This window comes from Emiliania huxleyi (assembly GCF_000372725.1).
Source record: "Emiliania huxleyi CCMP1516 chromosome Unknown EMIHUscaffold_180, whole genome shotgun sequence".
NCBI lineage: Eukaryota > Haptophyta > Isochrysidales > Noelaerhabdaceae > Emiliania > Emiliania huxleyi.
In genome coordinates, this window is record NW_005200783.1 from 195,208 (window position 1) to 210,663 (window position 15,456).

The 15,456-nt window shown below is 65.8% G+C and overlaps 3 protein-coding genes across 3 annotated transcripts; 2 read left to right on the forward strand and 1 right to left on the reverse strand.

Moving 5' to 3' along the window:
- Positions 1-1,834: 1,834 nt before the first annotated feature.
- Positions 1,835-3,684, forward strand: EMIHUDRAFT_468272 (hypothetical protein; the record flags this gene model as incomplete). The annotated part of the gene is made up of 4 exons (XM_005783265.1): positions 1,835-2,170; positions 2,413-2,482; positions 2,625-2,845; positions 3,261-3,684. The coding sequence occupies exons 1-4, from the start codon at positions 1,881-1,883 to the stop codon at positions 3,682-3,684; spliced, it is 1,005 nt and encodes a 334-aa protein (XP_005783322.1). The 5' UTR covers positions 1,835-1,880.
- A 1,693-nt stretch (positions 3,685-5,377) lies between these two features.
- On the reverse strand, positions 5,378-8,202 carry EMIHUDRAFT_232312 (hypothetical protein; the record flags this gene model as incomplete). The annotated part of the gene is made up of 5 exons (XM_005783266.1): positions 5,378-6,584; positions 6,780-6,934; positions 7,005-7,092; positions 7,653-7,990; positions 8,134-8,202. 5 exons carry the CDS (start codon positions 8,200-8,202, stop codon positions 5,378-5,380), a joined length of 1,857 nt encoding a protein of 618 aa, XP_005783323.1.
- A 4,064-nt stretch (positions 8,203-12,266) lies between these two features.
- On the forward strand, positions 12,267-13,295 carry EMIHUDRAFT_468273 (hypothetical protein; the record flags this gene model as incomplete). Its single annotated transcript, XM_005783267.1, has 3 exons — positions 12,267-12,549; positions 12,653-12,983; positions 13,071-13,295. The coding sequence occupies exons 1-3, from the start codon at positions 12,278-12,280 to the stop codon at positions 13,293-13,295; spliced, it is 828 nt and encodes a 275-aa protein (XP_005783324.1). The 5' UTR covers positions 12,267-12,277.
- Between the last annotated feature and the right edge of the window lie 2,161 nt (positions 13,296-15,456).

Sequence of the window (15,456 nt, forward strand, 5' to 3'; positions counted from 1 at the left end):
GGCATCCACGGCCCCAGCTCCAGACAGAGCCGTCGGCAATGAGGGCCAAGCTGTGCATGCCTCCAGCCGACACGGCGATGACGCGCTGGCCCGCCAAGGCCTCGACCATCTTGGGCAGCAGCTGGCGCTGCTCGTCGCCGTGGCCCAATCGGCCGTCGTCTCCAGGGCCCCAGCTCCAGACGGAGCCGTCGGTGGTGAGGGCAAGGCTGTGCGCAAATCCAGCCGACACAGCGGCGACGCGCCGCCCAGCCAACGCCTCGACCTTCTTAGGCCGCAGCTGGAACTGCTCGTCGCCGTGGCCCAGCTGGCCAGCGTAGCCACCGCCCCAGCTCCAGACACAACCGTCAGCGGCGAGGGCGAGGCTATGCCGCGCTGCAGCCGACACGCTCACGGCGCGCTCGCCGCCCAGCGCCGACGGGGGGAGGGTCGGCGTGTTAAGCCGCGTCACGCCCTCGCCGTGCCCGAGCAGGCCTGGCATGTAGGACAGCGCACAGCCGCACGACGAGAGCCGCCCCTCGCCATCGATGAAGAGGCTGTGCCGTTCGCCTGCCGCCGCCCTCTCCGGCGGGTTGGCCTCGCACAGCAGCGCCGAATAGCACAGCCACCGCACGGCGCAGCCCTCGCCCTCTGGCAGCGCCGGCAGCTCGAAGCCGCGCTCTTGCGCCCACAAGCGGATGCCCTCTACCGCTAGCGAGGCGTGGAAGAGCAGCGAGACGGCCGCGACGCGAGCGATGTCGAGGGGGCTGTGGCAGTGTGAGAGGGCGCGCTCGAGGAGCTCCCTGGGGAGGTCGAGGAGGCGGGCGGGCGGCGGCGCGTCCGGCGAGGGAGCGGCGGCGGCGGTGGAGGAGCAACTCGGGGATGACATCGCGAAAAGAATTTTAGATGTGCTAGTGACGGATTTTGAAAGTTGCAGCGAGAATCGGCGAGAGACTGCGAAGAGAGATAGGAAGAGGCGGACGCCCAAGGGTGGGCGACGGCTAGCGCATCACACCCCTCTCCTTAAAATCCCTGTGTGGTGGCGGCGTGCCGTCCTCCCATCCCTCCCTTGCGTTAAGCGTTTTCTTTTCTTTTTTTACGGATTTTGGCCCATCGAGTGCTCTCCCTCTTGCTCGCCCTCCCGTCGGCGGTCGGATTGGTTGTGCCGGAGCTGCTGAGTCGGCTCGGCCGGCACGAGGGGTGGCGGCAGGCTGCCCCCAAGGCCCCCCGGGCCGCTGCGGGTTTGGGAGTTATGCTTAGGCACAGCTTCGGCGATGGCAGCCCCTCTCTGGGGTGTTGCATAGGCGGGGAGTCTCCCCCGCTGGTCTCCTCCTTCCCATTTTTTCTTTTTCTTTTGAGAGCAGGACGCCGGGTTTGTCTTGTATGTGCATGTCGGGCCTGGGTGTGTGTGAGGGGCAGAGGGGCGGGGGCGTGCGGGGCAGAGGCCCAACGTCGGGCGGCTTGTCGGGGTCCGGAGCATTCGAGGGGGGAACGAGGAGGGGAGAATGGGCGGTCGGCGTCGGAGTAGCAGGCCGCAGGGCGTACGGGGTAGCCGTCACTTTCCTGCCTCACAAGGGCGGGGCTGTCCCGGAAAGTGAGAGACGCCGGGCAGCGTGGCGCACTACTGAACCCTCCCATACGTGTTTGGGCTTCCTCCTTTGCTGTCCCATCTCCTCATCTCTTTCCCGCCTGGGCGGGGCGGTGGGCGGGCGCGCGGTGCGGCGTGGCGTGTGCGTGTGTGCGACTGCAACGACGGACCGCTCGCAGAGGACCATTGGGTTTGTACAATTAACAACGAAGGCGCTCTCAAAAAAAATAAAAATACGCCTGATCCGGCAACCAGGGCCACGAGTACGAGGACCCACCGCAGCGCCGCTGAGCCACCACCGCACCACCTCTCTCTCATGAGCCTCGAGAGCAGGCGCGCAAAATCGGCCCGCGGTCGTCGCTTCCTCGCGCAGCGCGAGCCCAAGCTCGTCGAAAACCCGCGCACCGCGCTGCTCGCCCGCGGCCAAAAGTCGTCCGCTGTCGTCAATGAGTTGCTGACGGACCTCTTCTGCCTGAAGAAGCCGCACGCAAAGCACTTCCGCCGGCACAACGCCGTCCACCCGTGGGAGGACGCCACGCCGCTCGAGTTCCTCTGCCAGAAGAATGACGCGTCGCTCTTCGGATTCGGCACGCACTCGAAAAAGAGGCGCGGCCGTCCCAGCCCGGCGCTCGAGGGGAGAGGAGGGGAGGGGAGGGTAGAGAGAGGAGGGGAGGAGGAGGGAGAGGAGCTTCGTCCGGTCGGTGGCAGCGGCGCGGGCGGGACAACGAGAGGTGGTGATGAGAGAGGCAGCCGGCGGCCTGCAGAGTGGAGCAGAGGAAGGGCGCGAGGAATGGATCCGCCGCCCGGTCTCAGCCTCCGCTGGCGTCGGCGTCCCTGCCCGCCATCAGGCCGCACAACCTCGTCCTCGGCCGCTGCTTCGACCACCGCATCCTCGACATGTACGAGTTTGGCGTCGAGGCGCCGCGACACTTCCAAGAGACGCTTCCGGGACACTTCCGAGACACACCTCGTCGCCCGTCTGCGCCCACGGCATATTCTCCCCACATCTCGCCATATCTCCCCTGCCTCCCGGTATCTCCCCAGATCTCGCCTGCCCCAGGCGAGCGCGGCGATGGCGGGCTTTGCGAGGGGCGCCGGCGGCGGCGCGTCTGGCGAGGCGAAGCCGCTGCTGCAGTTCAACGGAGACGGGTGGGAGAATGTGGTCGAGCTCAAGGAGCTGCGCGCCTTCCTGCTCGACTGGTTCGGGGGCAAGCCAGCCGAGGCGATCGCCCCGCTGGCGCTCGAGCGTGTGATCGCCTTCTCCGCCTCGCCCGAGGGTTGGTGCGCTCCGCCACCTCCCCATGTCCACCACTCCCCATGTCCGCCACCTCCCCATGTCCGCCACCTCCGCATGACCGTGGCTCTGGGCCCTACTGACACTGGGGGGGGGGAGGGGGCGTGACACGCTAGGGGGGAATCGGGTTCGACCCCACTGTGGGTAGGGGAGATCAGGGTTCGACCCCACTGTGGGTAGGGGATCCCCCACCCCCAGGGAGGGGCGAACCCACACCGGACGCGCGGCCAGGGAGCATATGCTTCCCATACTTCTTGGGACCCGTAGCATATGCCTCCGTACGTCTCCCCAGACCTCCGCGCCTCGCCAGAGGGGGCGGTGCGCTCCGTCTGCACCTCACACTACAGTCCCTCACCACAGTTCCTCTCACTGCACTTCGTCTGACCCTCACCCTTACCGCAGGGGCGCCGCCGACGGAGGGAGCGGTGGCTCGCGCCGTCTCGTGCGGCTGCGGCAGTATTCCGTCAAGCTGCAGAAGAGCGCCGAGGCGACGGCGCCGCACGTGGCGCTGCGCGAGATGGGCCCGCGGGTCGACTTGGTCGTGCGGCGCGTGCAGCGGCCCGCCCCAGACCTACTGCGCGAGGCGATGCGGCAGCCGGCGGCGAGCAGCGCGGCGCCAAAGAAGGCGCGCAACGTGTCGCACTCCAAGCTCGGCGGGCGCGAGGGGCGGCTGCACTTGCCCAAGCAAGACCTGTCCCAGATGCCGACGGCGCGCATGAAGGGACTCGGCAAGCGCGGCGTCGCGCCCAAGCAGGGGGGCGGCGGCGGGGGCGGCGGAGGCGGCGGCAAGCGGCATAAGGCGGCGGCTGGCGGCGGCGGCGAGTAAGAGGGAGGGCGAGCGGGTGGCTGCGTAGCGCCGATGGTCCGATGTGGTGGCGCCGGTGCCAAGGCGTCCCTCGCGAGCGTGCCGAGGAGAGCTTTCCTGGAGCTTTCCTGGAGCTTCGCCGCTGGAGGCGGCGCGAGTGTGAGCAGCGAGGCGCGCGGCGCGTAGAGCCATGGTGAGTGTCGCCTCGCAGTGTGCCGAGCTGCAAGCCGCACCCGCCCGCCCCGTGACGGCCCGCGGTGATTCTGAGAGTCGTGCCTCGTGCGCGCCGCGCGCGCGAAAACCCCGACGGGAGGGCCCAGACCTACCCTACCTACCCCGTCATGAGTGCCGCCCCAAGGACTCCCGTCATGAGTGCCGCGCGGATGTCTTTTTTACTTTATAATTGCGCGTGTTGGTCGCACTGGGCGGCGCGGATACGGCTATTTAGTTCCTCCTTTTGTATTAGCCGTCGCGGACGACCGTGGGGAAAAATCGAATAACGCTTAATGTGGTTCTTGACTGGCGAGGTACTTCCAGCCTGCCGCTGTGGGAACAGCTGACCTGCAGCCTCGCTCGCCGAGGCCCAGCACGCCTCTCGGCCGCAGACACAAAAACCCCGTCCTCCCCGTCGGGTGCGACGGGCTGCGTGGGCGGCTTGAGCCTCGAGCCGCTCGAGCCGCTTGCGAAGCACTTGATACAGGTTACAGCACCCCTTTGGGGTCACCCCTCAGCCCCCCCCCCCCCCCTTTCCTTTTCCTTGTTCTTTCCTGTTCTTGTTTTAAAACTCCGCTTCTCTTCTTCTCTGTTCTTTTTTGCACATCGGGCCGGCCGATACACACATGAGTTTCATATTCATGTAAAAACTATCTCGACTGTTGCCATCCCAACGAACTGTCACTCCCCTGTCTCCCGGTGAAGACTCGTGAACGGTGAGCGGATGTGAGGTCTCTGTCTAGCGTTCTGCCTCCGCGACGCTTTCGCGCGCGCGCGCCGCGACCCGCGCGTTAGCTCGTTCTTGCGCCACTCGACGCTCTGCGCCCACTCCTGGCCGGCGCACCAGTCTGGCGCGGCGCCGCTCGTCGAGACTGACCCTTCGGGCTCACACCACGGCTGGCCATCGCGTGAACAGGACGTGCCCTTCCGTTTTGGGGCAGCTCATACCACCCCCTTGGGGCACCAGGTCGATATCCGGCTCAAACATACGACCCCGCGGAACGCATAAGCCCCCCGTGCGCTACCTCCGATTCAGCCATTTCCGCCATTTTCGCCTGGGGGGCTTATGCGTTTCTCGCCAATGATCAGATGTCGAGCCAAAGCTGTCGACGCCGAGTTCGGCACCCGATTCGCCCCAAAACTGAAGGAGGGAGCGCGGTTCGGAGGTGGCAAGGCACGGCGAGTGCAAACGTGCGGCTATTGGGCCTGGCGCACAACCACTGTGCAACTCACTCAGGGTCCTTCCCCGTCCACCCCGTAGATGGGTAAAAAAGAACAGGTCGTCCGTTTATTTTTGCATTTTGTGCGACCCGAGATGTGGAGAGACTCTCAGAGGACAGACGGTCACCACAGAGCGGTGGGAGAGCGCTCATGCAACTCAAACATAGCAGCCGTTAGCCCTACGTCTTGTTTCTAGAGACAAGCCACTCGCACCGAAAGCACACCGCACGCACATCACACACGGACCGACTTGCTTGAGCTCGATTCCTGCGTGAACTAATCACGTGGCGGTGGGTGATGGTGGAGGCGGCGACGACTTCATTTTGCTCGTCCGCTTCGACGCTTCGTCCACCCAATCTGACCTGAGCGCGACACCCCAGCCAGCGCCAGTCGGCACCTTCATCTTGCCGTCCTTGATCTTGAGCACACCCTCGGTGAAGAAGCGTTTGCCATCCGGTGGCTGCCGTGTGTTCACGGCATCGGCCTCCATGAACTGGAAGGCGTTCGGCACGGCCGCCGCTATGTGGAGTGTGAAGACAGCCACGAAGCTCGGGTTTGGGGAGTGCGGCATGAATCTGGCCCCGGCCTCCATGCTCATCCGAGCCACAGCGAGGCTGCGCGAGACCCCGCCGATGTAGTGTACGTCAGGCTGCCACACATCCATGGCGTGGACGTTCCTCTGCCACACATCCATGCGGTACTCCTGCTCGCCGAGCGCGATCGGCATGCCCGGCATCGCCGCCCCCAGGGCCGCAGCCTTGTCGTATTCCCAGAATGGGTAGGGCTCCTCGAAGAAGGTGAAGTTGTTGTCGATGAGGAGCTGGGCGATCGGCTTGGCTCGCTCGATCGTGTCGTATCCGCCGTTGGCGTCGGCCAGAAGCGTCACCTCCGGACCTAGCAGCTGCCGCGCGAGCGGTATGAGGGTCTCGGTTCGGTTTGGCGTGATGTCCACATCCCCGCCCATGCGCTGTGCGATTTGGAATTTGAAGGCCTGCACGCCGTACTTGTCGTGATTGTGCACGGCGTTTGCCAAAAGAAGTCCCATGTCGGTCTCTCGGTTGCCATTGGAGCCGTAAACCGGCATGTGGCTCTTGCACTCACCGCCCATCACCTCCGCGACGAGGGTGCAGACGGAGACGTTGAGGTTGCGCGCGACAAGGTCCCACAGCGCTGTGTCGACGCCGGCCAAGACCTGCGCTAGCACATCGCCCGTGTGCTTGTAGTTCTGTCGCCAAGCTGTGTCGGTAACGGCGTCGATGTCTGCAGGCGTCTCGACCGTCTTGCCGAGGACATGCGGACCCACCCAAGTGTGCACTCGTTTGGCAACGACACCGGACAGTTGTGACCTGCTGCTGTGGTAGCAAGCCTGGCCCCAACCCTCCAGATGTCCTGCCTTGACCCGAACATGCACGTATCCGTCCTTCTCGTAGGTGTTGAGCTCCGTGACTACCATGCCATCTGACGGTGGCGCCTCCCAGTCTACGTCGCTGTCCCACCATTCTTCACCGTAGCTCCACCAGCCGGAGGGCAACGCGGGCGATGGAGGAGGCGAGGGAGACGGCGACGCGGGCGATGGAGGAGGTGAGGGAAGTCGCGGCTGCGACGGCGGCGGCTGCGACAGCGGCCACGGCCGCGCTGTGGCGTCATGCCCGCCGTTGGAGTCGGTAGCTCTCGGGAGCGACCTGCCAACGCCGAATCCGATGCCCACGAGCGCGCATGCGCCGAGAGTCGCGATGAGCATGCGAAGCCAAGGCAAACCGTTGCCCGCTGGCTGCTTCGTAGCCTCTACTGCACGGCCTTGCTGACTGACAACGGCCACAGGGTCTATGTCAGCGAGCTGCATCGCCACGCCGCCGCTGCCGTCCAGGCGTCGGCCGTCAGCTCCTCGATGGTCTGAACAGCCACACCGACCCAGCGCCTTCAGAGCGGTGTTTCGGCACCGAGATCGTTTCACTAGCTCTCTTTTTGCTTGCGAACGCCAGTGAGCCAATGCTCCTGCCATCGTTCACGAATATCAGACAAGAGAGATAGAATATCAGACAAGAGAGATAGAAGATAGACCAGAGAGATAGAAGATAGACCAGAGAGAGGGCAAAGAGGCCAAGGAAAAGGGGCCGAGGAAAAAGGAAAAGGGAAAAAGAAAAGTAAAACAGGCACATCTCTCTCTAAACAACACGTTTTGCATTAGATACGCTGGGGGGGGGGTCAAAAATCGTGCCGCCGTTCACGCTTCACAGGGTTTGCCAGTGCTTCCTCTCGCCCCGCCCGTCGCCCGGCGCGACGCAGCGCGAGATGGGAGCTGCCTCCGCGCGCGCCTCTCGCCTCGCCCCACAACCACCACTGCAGCGTCGAGCCCGTGCGTGAGCGCAAAAGAGGCTGAGAGGTGAGAGCGCATCACAGACCTCCTTTGTTGTCTACCAATGTAGGTGGGGGTTGGACTTGGAGGATTGCCGGGGGATCCGGTCCGACTACTGGTGCTATGACAAGGTGTGAGATAGACTCAGCACACACTCTCTCTCCCTGGGCAACACTTTTGCCACATAGATTCAACGTACCTCAGCCACTCTTCTCTGCCGCAGTCGCTTGGCAACCTGCTTGTGTCGGGCCTCGTCACCGTGGTGGACGACACGGTGATTGACGAATGCATGGGCGACGGAGACAACACCGACACCACCAGCGTCACGGCCTGCGGCAGATCGCAAAGCTCGGGAGCGCCCCAGACAGCTACAAGACAGCGCTCGAGCACATGGCTCAGCAACTGGATGAAGTGGGCGGCCGTCCACACAGAGAATGAAGCGCGGAAGCAGCCGGGGGACAGCGAGTTGCTCCTCACGAACTTCGACTTTGTGCTGGGCAAGAAGGACAAAGATGGGTACTGCCAGTCGTCGACCACCTGGGTTTGATGCCCAAACTAGAAACTGACTGTCTGCTGAGCTTGCCAGCCTGGGGGTCTGCCTTATTGGGCTTGCTCTTCTTGGGGGTCTGCTCGGCGGATGGCGACGACGAACACAACCAAGCAAGGCGCGCAGATGTAACTTGCAGATCGATGTGCCCCGACCACCCCTGCATGTGCGCGGGCCTCTGGTGCCATACACGCCCACGCATGGGGCGCGTATGTTACCCTAGATAGGCGCCCACACGTGTAGCCGCGTATGTGAACATCCCTCTGTGCACGTGCCAGCGCGAGTCGCCTTCGCCGACGGGCCGTTTCACGCGCTCACGCCCGCCTATGTTGGCCAAGATAGGCGGCTGCACGTGTGGGCGCGAGTACCGCTATACGCGTCTGCACGTGTGGCCGCGTATCTTGGCTAAGATACGCGCCGGCACAGAATGACACGTATCAGCCCCGCGCCGAGCTCGATGCGCGGCAGCGGGTGAGGGCGGCTATTCTCCCCCGAGGCAGGCGAGGATACGCAGTCCCTCGTGTCGCGCGTGTAAGTCCCGGTTGCCGTGCGCGCCAGCGCGTGTGGCCGCGTACCTTAGCTAAGATACGCGCGCACGGGCGTGGGTGGGTAAAAACGGGTCACTTTGCGGGGTTCGCCGCAAAGGAGGAGAAGGGGCATTCCACTCGCGCCGAAGGGAGTGTTGAGCCGATTCTGTGATTGCGGCTGCGTGGTTGGTCGGCGGCCGTCGCGTTCGGTCGTCCCGTGCCGGCCTCGGCGTCGCGGCCCTCGCACACCCTGGGTTCGTCCGAATTCGAATCGCCGTTGTGGAGTACGGGCGCGGCAAAGTCGGCGCCTCGACAGCGCCTCGACGGCGGCCGCAAAAGCCGTCTCCTGCACGTCGCCGCGCGGCCTCGAGGCGCCGCGAGCGTGCGCTGAGGTCAGCACGACTCGCTCCGGCCCGAGACGGCCGACGCGCGCGCTCTCGCTCCCACCTCTCCATCCCGACGCTCCGCGCTCGCTGTGTCGCCCGCGATCGCGGCATAACCACCGAGCCGCAGCGCGGCGCTCGGCCCGCGCCGCCGTCTCACGAGCTCGTCTCTCGCCCGCCGCGCAGGCGAAAACCAACTCCGTCCTCAAGGGCAAGCTCGAACGACTCCCGTCACTGTACCCCTCGTGCCACGCTGCAGCCGCCGCTCTCGTCTCTCCTCTGTCGCTTCGCCGCGGTCGCGGCCGCACGGAGGTGCCACGGGCCGTGCGAGTGATACTCCGCTGCGTGCTGTCCGGCTCCATATACTGCGACTGGTGCGCCGCGGATGTTTGAGAGTGCGGTTTAAAAAGGTCCTGCCCCGCGCCTCCGCGGCACAGAGGCACTGGAGGCAAACTGCGGGCGAATAAATATTTTTGAACGGACAAACGCGAGCTCGCGGGGTCCACACGAAAGCACCGCTTGGCGGTGTCAGAACCGCCCTCTTGGACCCTGGTGGGCCGAATCTGCGCCCTCTGGGCCCCGGCGGCGGTCCCGGAGAGGGCCAGCACGCGGGCTCCGCCGACGATCTCGCAACGCGGGTCGCGCCGCGCGCCTCCCGAACGAAGCGTGTTGGTGCGCGATGGCGATCCTCGCCTGCGGGGAGCGGAGCACACGCGTCGGATGGCGAGGGCAGCACAAATATTGCACTCACGTCCCAGTATGGCAGCAGCCGGACGGGTTGGGTGGCGTGAGGACAGTGGACAGGGGGTGGTGAGGATGATTCCACAGATCTCGCTGAAAATGGCCGTGTCCTTCCCGGGGGAGGCAGGCGAGCGCACACCTCGCGTCCGAGCGCGAGTCGACGAGTGGTCGCCGAGAGATCGCCGAACCACGTTTCGAGTGCGCGCGCCGCGCACACAGCACAGCTGCGGGTTGTAACTCGACTGCCGATCGCGCGCGCGGGATTTGAATGGAGCTCGCTGGCGCCAGTGCACGGCAGCACCGCCTAGTATCTCGGCCGGAACGAACGAGCAGTCCCCAATCGACACGTTGAGGACGCTGGGCTGGATCTGTTGAACTGCCACAGCGGGCGGAGGCGCGGGTGCCAGAGGAGGGTGACGGCCGGCGGCGGCGTACGGCGGCGAGTCGGAGGCGAGGGGGTGGCCCTGCCGCGCGACACCGGCGCCCCGTCGGGACCCACGCTGGAGCAGCTTCGGCGTCTGGCGGGGCTGCTGCGGCGGGCGGGACTGCGGCGGCGTACTGGGGCGCGAAGCGGCAAGGTTGGGCGGCGGCGACGGCGCGGCCGGCGATCGGCTCGAGGCGGTCGATCTGCCCGGTGACTGGGTCTCCTCTCCGCTACCCGCGTCCGGGGCGAGCCCGCCCTGGGGGCCCGCGTGCGTGCCCGCTGTCGTCGCCATTTTCTGTCGATTGCGGCGGCGCCGTACGCCTCAACGAGCGGGTCGCCGAGCGCGCCGCGCGGCTCTGGGCGTGCCGCGTCGACCCTCTCGAGCGATCGGGCCGCCTCCGGGCGCGGCGCGTCGAACGGCGCGGCCGTCAGCGAGGAATCGGCTCAACACTCCTGGGCTGGGATTCGGCGCGGGTGGCAATGAAAGGAAGCGCTTAAGCCCGGCGTCGGGCCTGGGTCGGGCTTCTCCTCTTCTTTGGCCGGCCCGGCTCGCTCTCTCTCTCTCGCGCGCGCGTCGCCCTGAGATGGCGAACGTCGACACAGACAGCGCCGGTCACGAGGGGGCGATGGCGAATGTCGACACAGACAGCGCCGGACACGAGGCGCTGCTGGAGCAAACGCGGCCATTACGGCTTTTTCGATCGCAGACGCTGCCCAGCCCACGGCCTCTGGCTCCTCCTCTCATCCGCATCAAGTCGGAGCCTGTGCGCGGTGGCGACGGCACTGGACTCCTCTCGTACGCTCCTCGTGTGCGGGCGTCCTTTGTGCGCGACGGCGAGGCGGCGTCCAATCGGCGCCGGCTGAGCATCGTGATCGAGCGCAAGCAGCTGCGCGGAGGGGCGCGGGTGCGCTCCGAGATCTCTGTCGACTGCCGGGCGCTGCTGCGGGGTCTCGTGGCGCTCCTCCTCCTCTCCACGGCGCGCGCGTATGTGGTCTCCGCCGCGCCGCACCGCCCCTCCGCCGCCGCCGCCGCATCCGCCCCGGCCGTGCCCCGCTCTGCCCTCCGATCTGGCGGGTGGGTCCATGACAGCAGCAGAGCCGCCGGCGGCGGCGGCGGCGGCGGCGGCGGCGGTGGTGGTGGCGGTTGGGCCATCTCACCGCTCCTTTTCGTCCCTCCGGTCCGCGCACGGGCCAGGCTCGTCTCTGGCTGCGCCTCGGCTGCACCTCGGCTCATCTCGGCTGCATCTCGGCTCATCTCGGCTGCACCGTGGCTCATCTCGGCTGCACCTTGGCTCATCTCGGCTAACATCTCGGCTCATCTCGGCTGCATCTCGGCTGCACCTCGGCTCATCTCGGCTGCACCTCGGCTCATCGGCTGCACCTCGGCTCATCTCGGCTATATCTCGGCTCCGTCTCGGCTCGATTCGGCTCATCTCGGCTGCACCGCGGGCCAGGTTCGTCGCCGGCTGCCTCGCCGCCGCCGACGGCGCCGCCACAGCAACAGGCCTTCAGCGCTGGCTCCGGACGGCGTTCGCTGAGTCGGTCTGCGCCGTCGCTTTCCCCGGCGCGTTTGGCGCCGTGCGGGCGAGGCGGCCAGAATTCTTAAAACACAAGCCTCTCTCCCAGCACACTGGCACGACAAGGGCGCGGACTGGCGCGGACTAGCACACACACCGGCACACCACCGGAGTCGCCTAAGCTAGAAGCGGGACACGCAGTCTTGCCTTCCAGCCAGCGCTCTCTAGGACACGGGTTCGGCGGCACTCGCCGCCGCGTTCCGCTGTATTCGCCGCTCTCTCGCAGCCCCTCGTACTCACGCGCTGCTCTGAGTGCACTGCACGATCTCCCCAGATCTCCCCAGATCTCTCCAGATCGCGTGTACTCACGCGGTGCTCTGAGAGCACTGCACGATCTCCCCAGATCTCCCCAGATCTCCCCAGATCTCTCCAGATCGCGTGTACTCACGCGGTGCTCTGAGAGCACTGCACAAGTACCGTCTTCCCGCCCGAGATTCGGCCTACCACACCACCCAGGGGACTGAACCCACACTGGATTCGACGACTCTGGAGGTATGGTACGCGTAGGCGTGGCACGGTCAGCTGTCGGCCGCCGGGAGCGAGGAGCTCGAGGAGGCGGCGAGGCGGGTGGAAGCGGCGCTGGCTGCTTCCCTGCCGGCGGGCTCGTACCGCGTCGAGGCGCGAGATGTGGGGAGATATGGCTGAGATCTGGGGAGATATGGCTGCTTCCCTGCCGGCGGGCTCGTACCGCGTCGAGGCGCGACTCAAGCCGGCGGTGTCTCGGCTGTGTCTCGGCTGTGTCTCGGCTCTACCTCGCTGCACCTCGGCTGCACCTCGGCTGCACCTCGGCTGCATCTCGGCTGCACTTCGGCTGCATCTCGGCTGCACTTCGGCTGCATCTCGGCTGCACTTCGGCTGTAGGCGAGACTCAAGTCGGCGGCGTCGCTCTTCGAAAAGGTTCGAGAGACAGCCGAGAGACAGCCGAGAGACAGCCGAGAGACAGCCGAGAGACAGCCGAGAGACGTGAGCGGCGCCTCTTCACAGCGGCGGCTGTGAACAGGTCGCGTTGCGCGGCAAGCGAGCCGACGATTTGCTCGGACTCCGGGTGGTGCTCGACGGGCACCGCGAGTACGGCGCGGCGGGCGGGCTGTGAACGGCGTCTCTTCACAGCAGCGGCGGGGCGAGGTAGGTACCGCGAGTACGGCGAGGCGGCGGGCGGGCTGCCGCAGAGGGCTGGCGACCACTCGCGCTGCCTCGCGGTGCGGCAAGTGGCGGGCCGACTTTGGGGCGAGGTCGCCTTCTCGGACTACATCGCGTCTCCAAAGGCCAACGGGTACTGTTCCCTCCACTCCACCTACGCGCTGCCGTCGGGCACGCCGCTCGAGCTGCAGGCGCGAGATAGGGGGAGATAGGGGGAGACACTCTCACCGCCGCATGTCCAGCTGACGGTGTCTTCACCTCGCTATCCATCTATCTAGGTGCGCACCGGCGCGATGCACCGCCATGCAGAGTCAGGACCCGCGGCGCACTCGGCCTACAAGGCCGGCGCGGCGGCGGACGCGGCGGCGGGCGGCGGCGGGCTCGGCGGCGGAGGCTGGCTGGGAGGCGGCTTCTTGCCGCGTGGCGCGGCGCCACTGGCTCGGCTTCCTGCGCTGTTTGGGGAGGCGGCCGCGGAGAGCGGCGCCAGCGCGGCGCCGCCGTGAGAGAGTCGTGGACCGCGTGACGCGGCTGGCGTGCCTTGCGGTATCGGACTATCGTTTCCATGGGTACACATGGTACACTGTACTAATTTCTCATACAGCACATGACCTCTGTCTTCGGTCGCCAGTGAGCAGCGAGTGTCCGCAGTCTGCCACCACTTGGGATGACAGGAAGACGCACACACCTCCATCCACACCGCCCAGAGCACCGCGGACTTGGGCAAAGCTGTGACATTTGCGATAGGTAAGGTAAGGTAAGGTAAACTTCTCCACACACACGAGGTGGTGGGGCAAGGGGGGGCAACCCTCGCGTCTCCACGTCTAACGACAGGAGCCCCACGGCATTTAAAGTGCAAGGCCCGGTGCGCGTGGGTGAGCGGTGTGTGTGTGTGTGTGTGTGTGTGTGTGTGTGTGTGTGTGTGTGTGTGTGTGTGTGTGTGTGTGTGTGTGTATCCTCCACCTCGAGAACCTCGAGAGAGAGAGAACGGGTGCTCTGCGTGGGCGCTGTGCTCTCGAGGTTCTCGAGGTGGATATCCTTTGGCCGCGTTGGGTAGCGAGGATTGGTGTAACCCGAGCCACGGAGGCGTGTTTTCTGACGGCCGACCGTCAGTGCACGGAGTTGCCCCTTCTCCGACTGCCCCCCTCGGAGAGGTAAGCTAGGGGGCGAAATCCACGGCCACAACCCCCTAGAGGCAATGGAGCGCTGAGAGAAGGCACTCGGCTGCAAGGGTAGCAGAGCACACCACTCCTACGCCCATGCCCCCTCAAAGACGGCAGAAACAGTCACACGCAATTAGTACATGGCCCAGCCTGCCTCCAGCTCGCGCCATCGCCCACTCGAGCTTTGCAGCGCGCGGGCTCACACTCTACTATAGGCCCCCTCGACGCCCACTTCGAGTTCTACTCAGCTAAGGGCCGCACTTGACGCTGTAAGCAGCTTTCTAACACAGGAGAACAGAATATTTACCTAACAGAAGGTACCGCGCAACTCCAACACTGGGCAAAAGAATCGTCCGCAATCTACTTTACCACCGCCCCCGCGGGGTAGCGAGAATGGCTCCGACCAGCGGCCCCGGTGCAGCAACAGCAGCTCCGCGCGCGGCGCCTCGGTCGCTCAGCCCGAGTGGGTGTCCATTAGCCTTGGCTTACCTCTCCGTCGGCGTATCGGCGAACCGCGCGCGGCGCTCACACCGTCGATTGCAAAGATAGGTGGTGGTTCGCATCGGGGGCGGCGCGTCGCTCGTCTCTCATCGGTCACGCTGTGGGGCGCGATCTTGCGAGCGGGTGACCGGCGAGGAGCCGTGTGGCCGGCCTTGCGCGTTCCGCATTGCCGCGTCCGGCTGCCTTGCCTGGGCCGCTTGCAGCTCGTCTGCACTTGGGCCTGCTCGGGTCGAGCGGCGCCGCCGCTTCGGCGTGGGCAGGGGCCCCTCCGATGCGGCCTAAGGACGTAGAGGGACGACGTCACCACTCAGAGAGTGGGGTCTCTCGCCTGGGCGACTGGAGAAGGACTGAAGTGGCATGATACAGGGTCTGCGCGAGAACTATGTGTGGGCGCGTGGGCATAACCCTGGCTCGCTCAGCACCTCGATGAGGTCACATGGACCACCAAGAACTGGCACGGGCTGCAGATGCGGCAGCGCTTGTCTCTGTCGTTCTCCACACCGCCGTGGCGTGGCCGACGCGCGAGACGGTGAACGAGCTAGCGTGCGGGGATAGCGGCATTGTGCACGGAGCTAAGTGCATTGCCGTTTTCTTAGCGGAGTCGCTTAGGCGGCTCCGGTGGTGTGCCTGTGATAGTGCTAGCACGCGCCAGTATCTCGCACCTGTGTCGAGGCTCGCGAGCCTGTCTGCTGTGAGAGAGCGAGTTGTTCTGTTTAAATTCTTTACTTTGGCCCCTGCTCGCTGCGAAACCGCACCGCCAAGTGCTGCTCCAAGGGTGATGGCCGCCGACGCGCCACGCCGCCCCCCCCCGCCCCCCCCCCTTCAGATATCTAGTCAACACGCCCGTATCTCAAGACATGCGGTGGAGCCCTCCGCTCCCACACTCGGACGCTCCTCTTTCTAGACCCCCCCGCCCCCGCCCGCGCCTTTCAATGCACCGCCGCCTCATTCAGCGCCCTCACCGCCGCCTCCAGCCACGCGGCGACCTGCGGGCCCGAGGCGG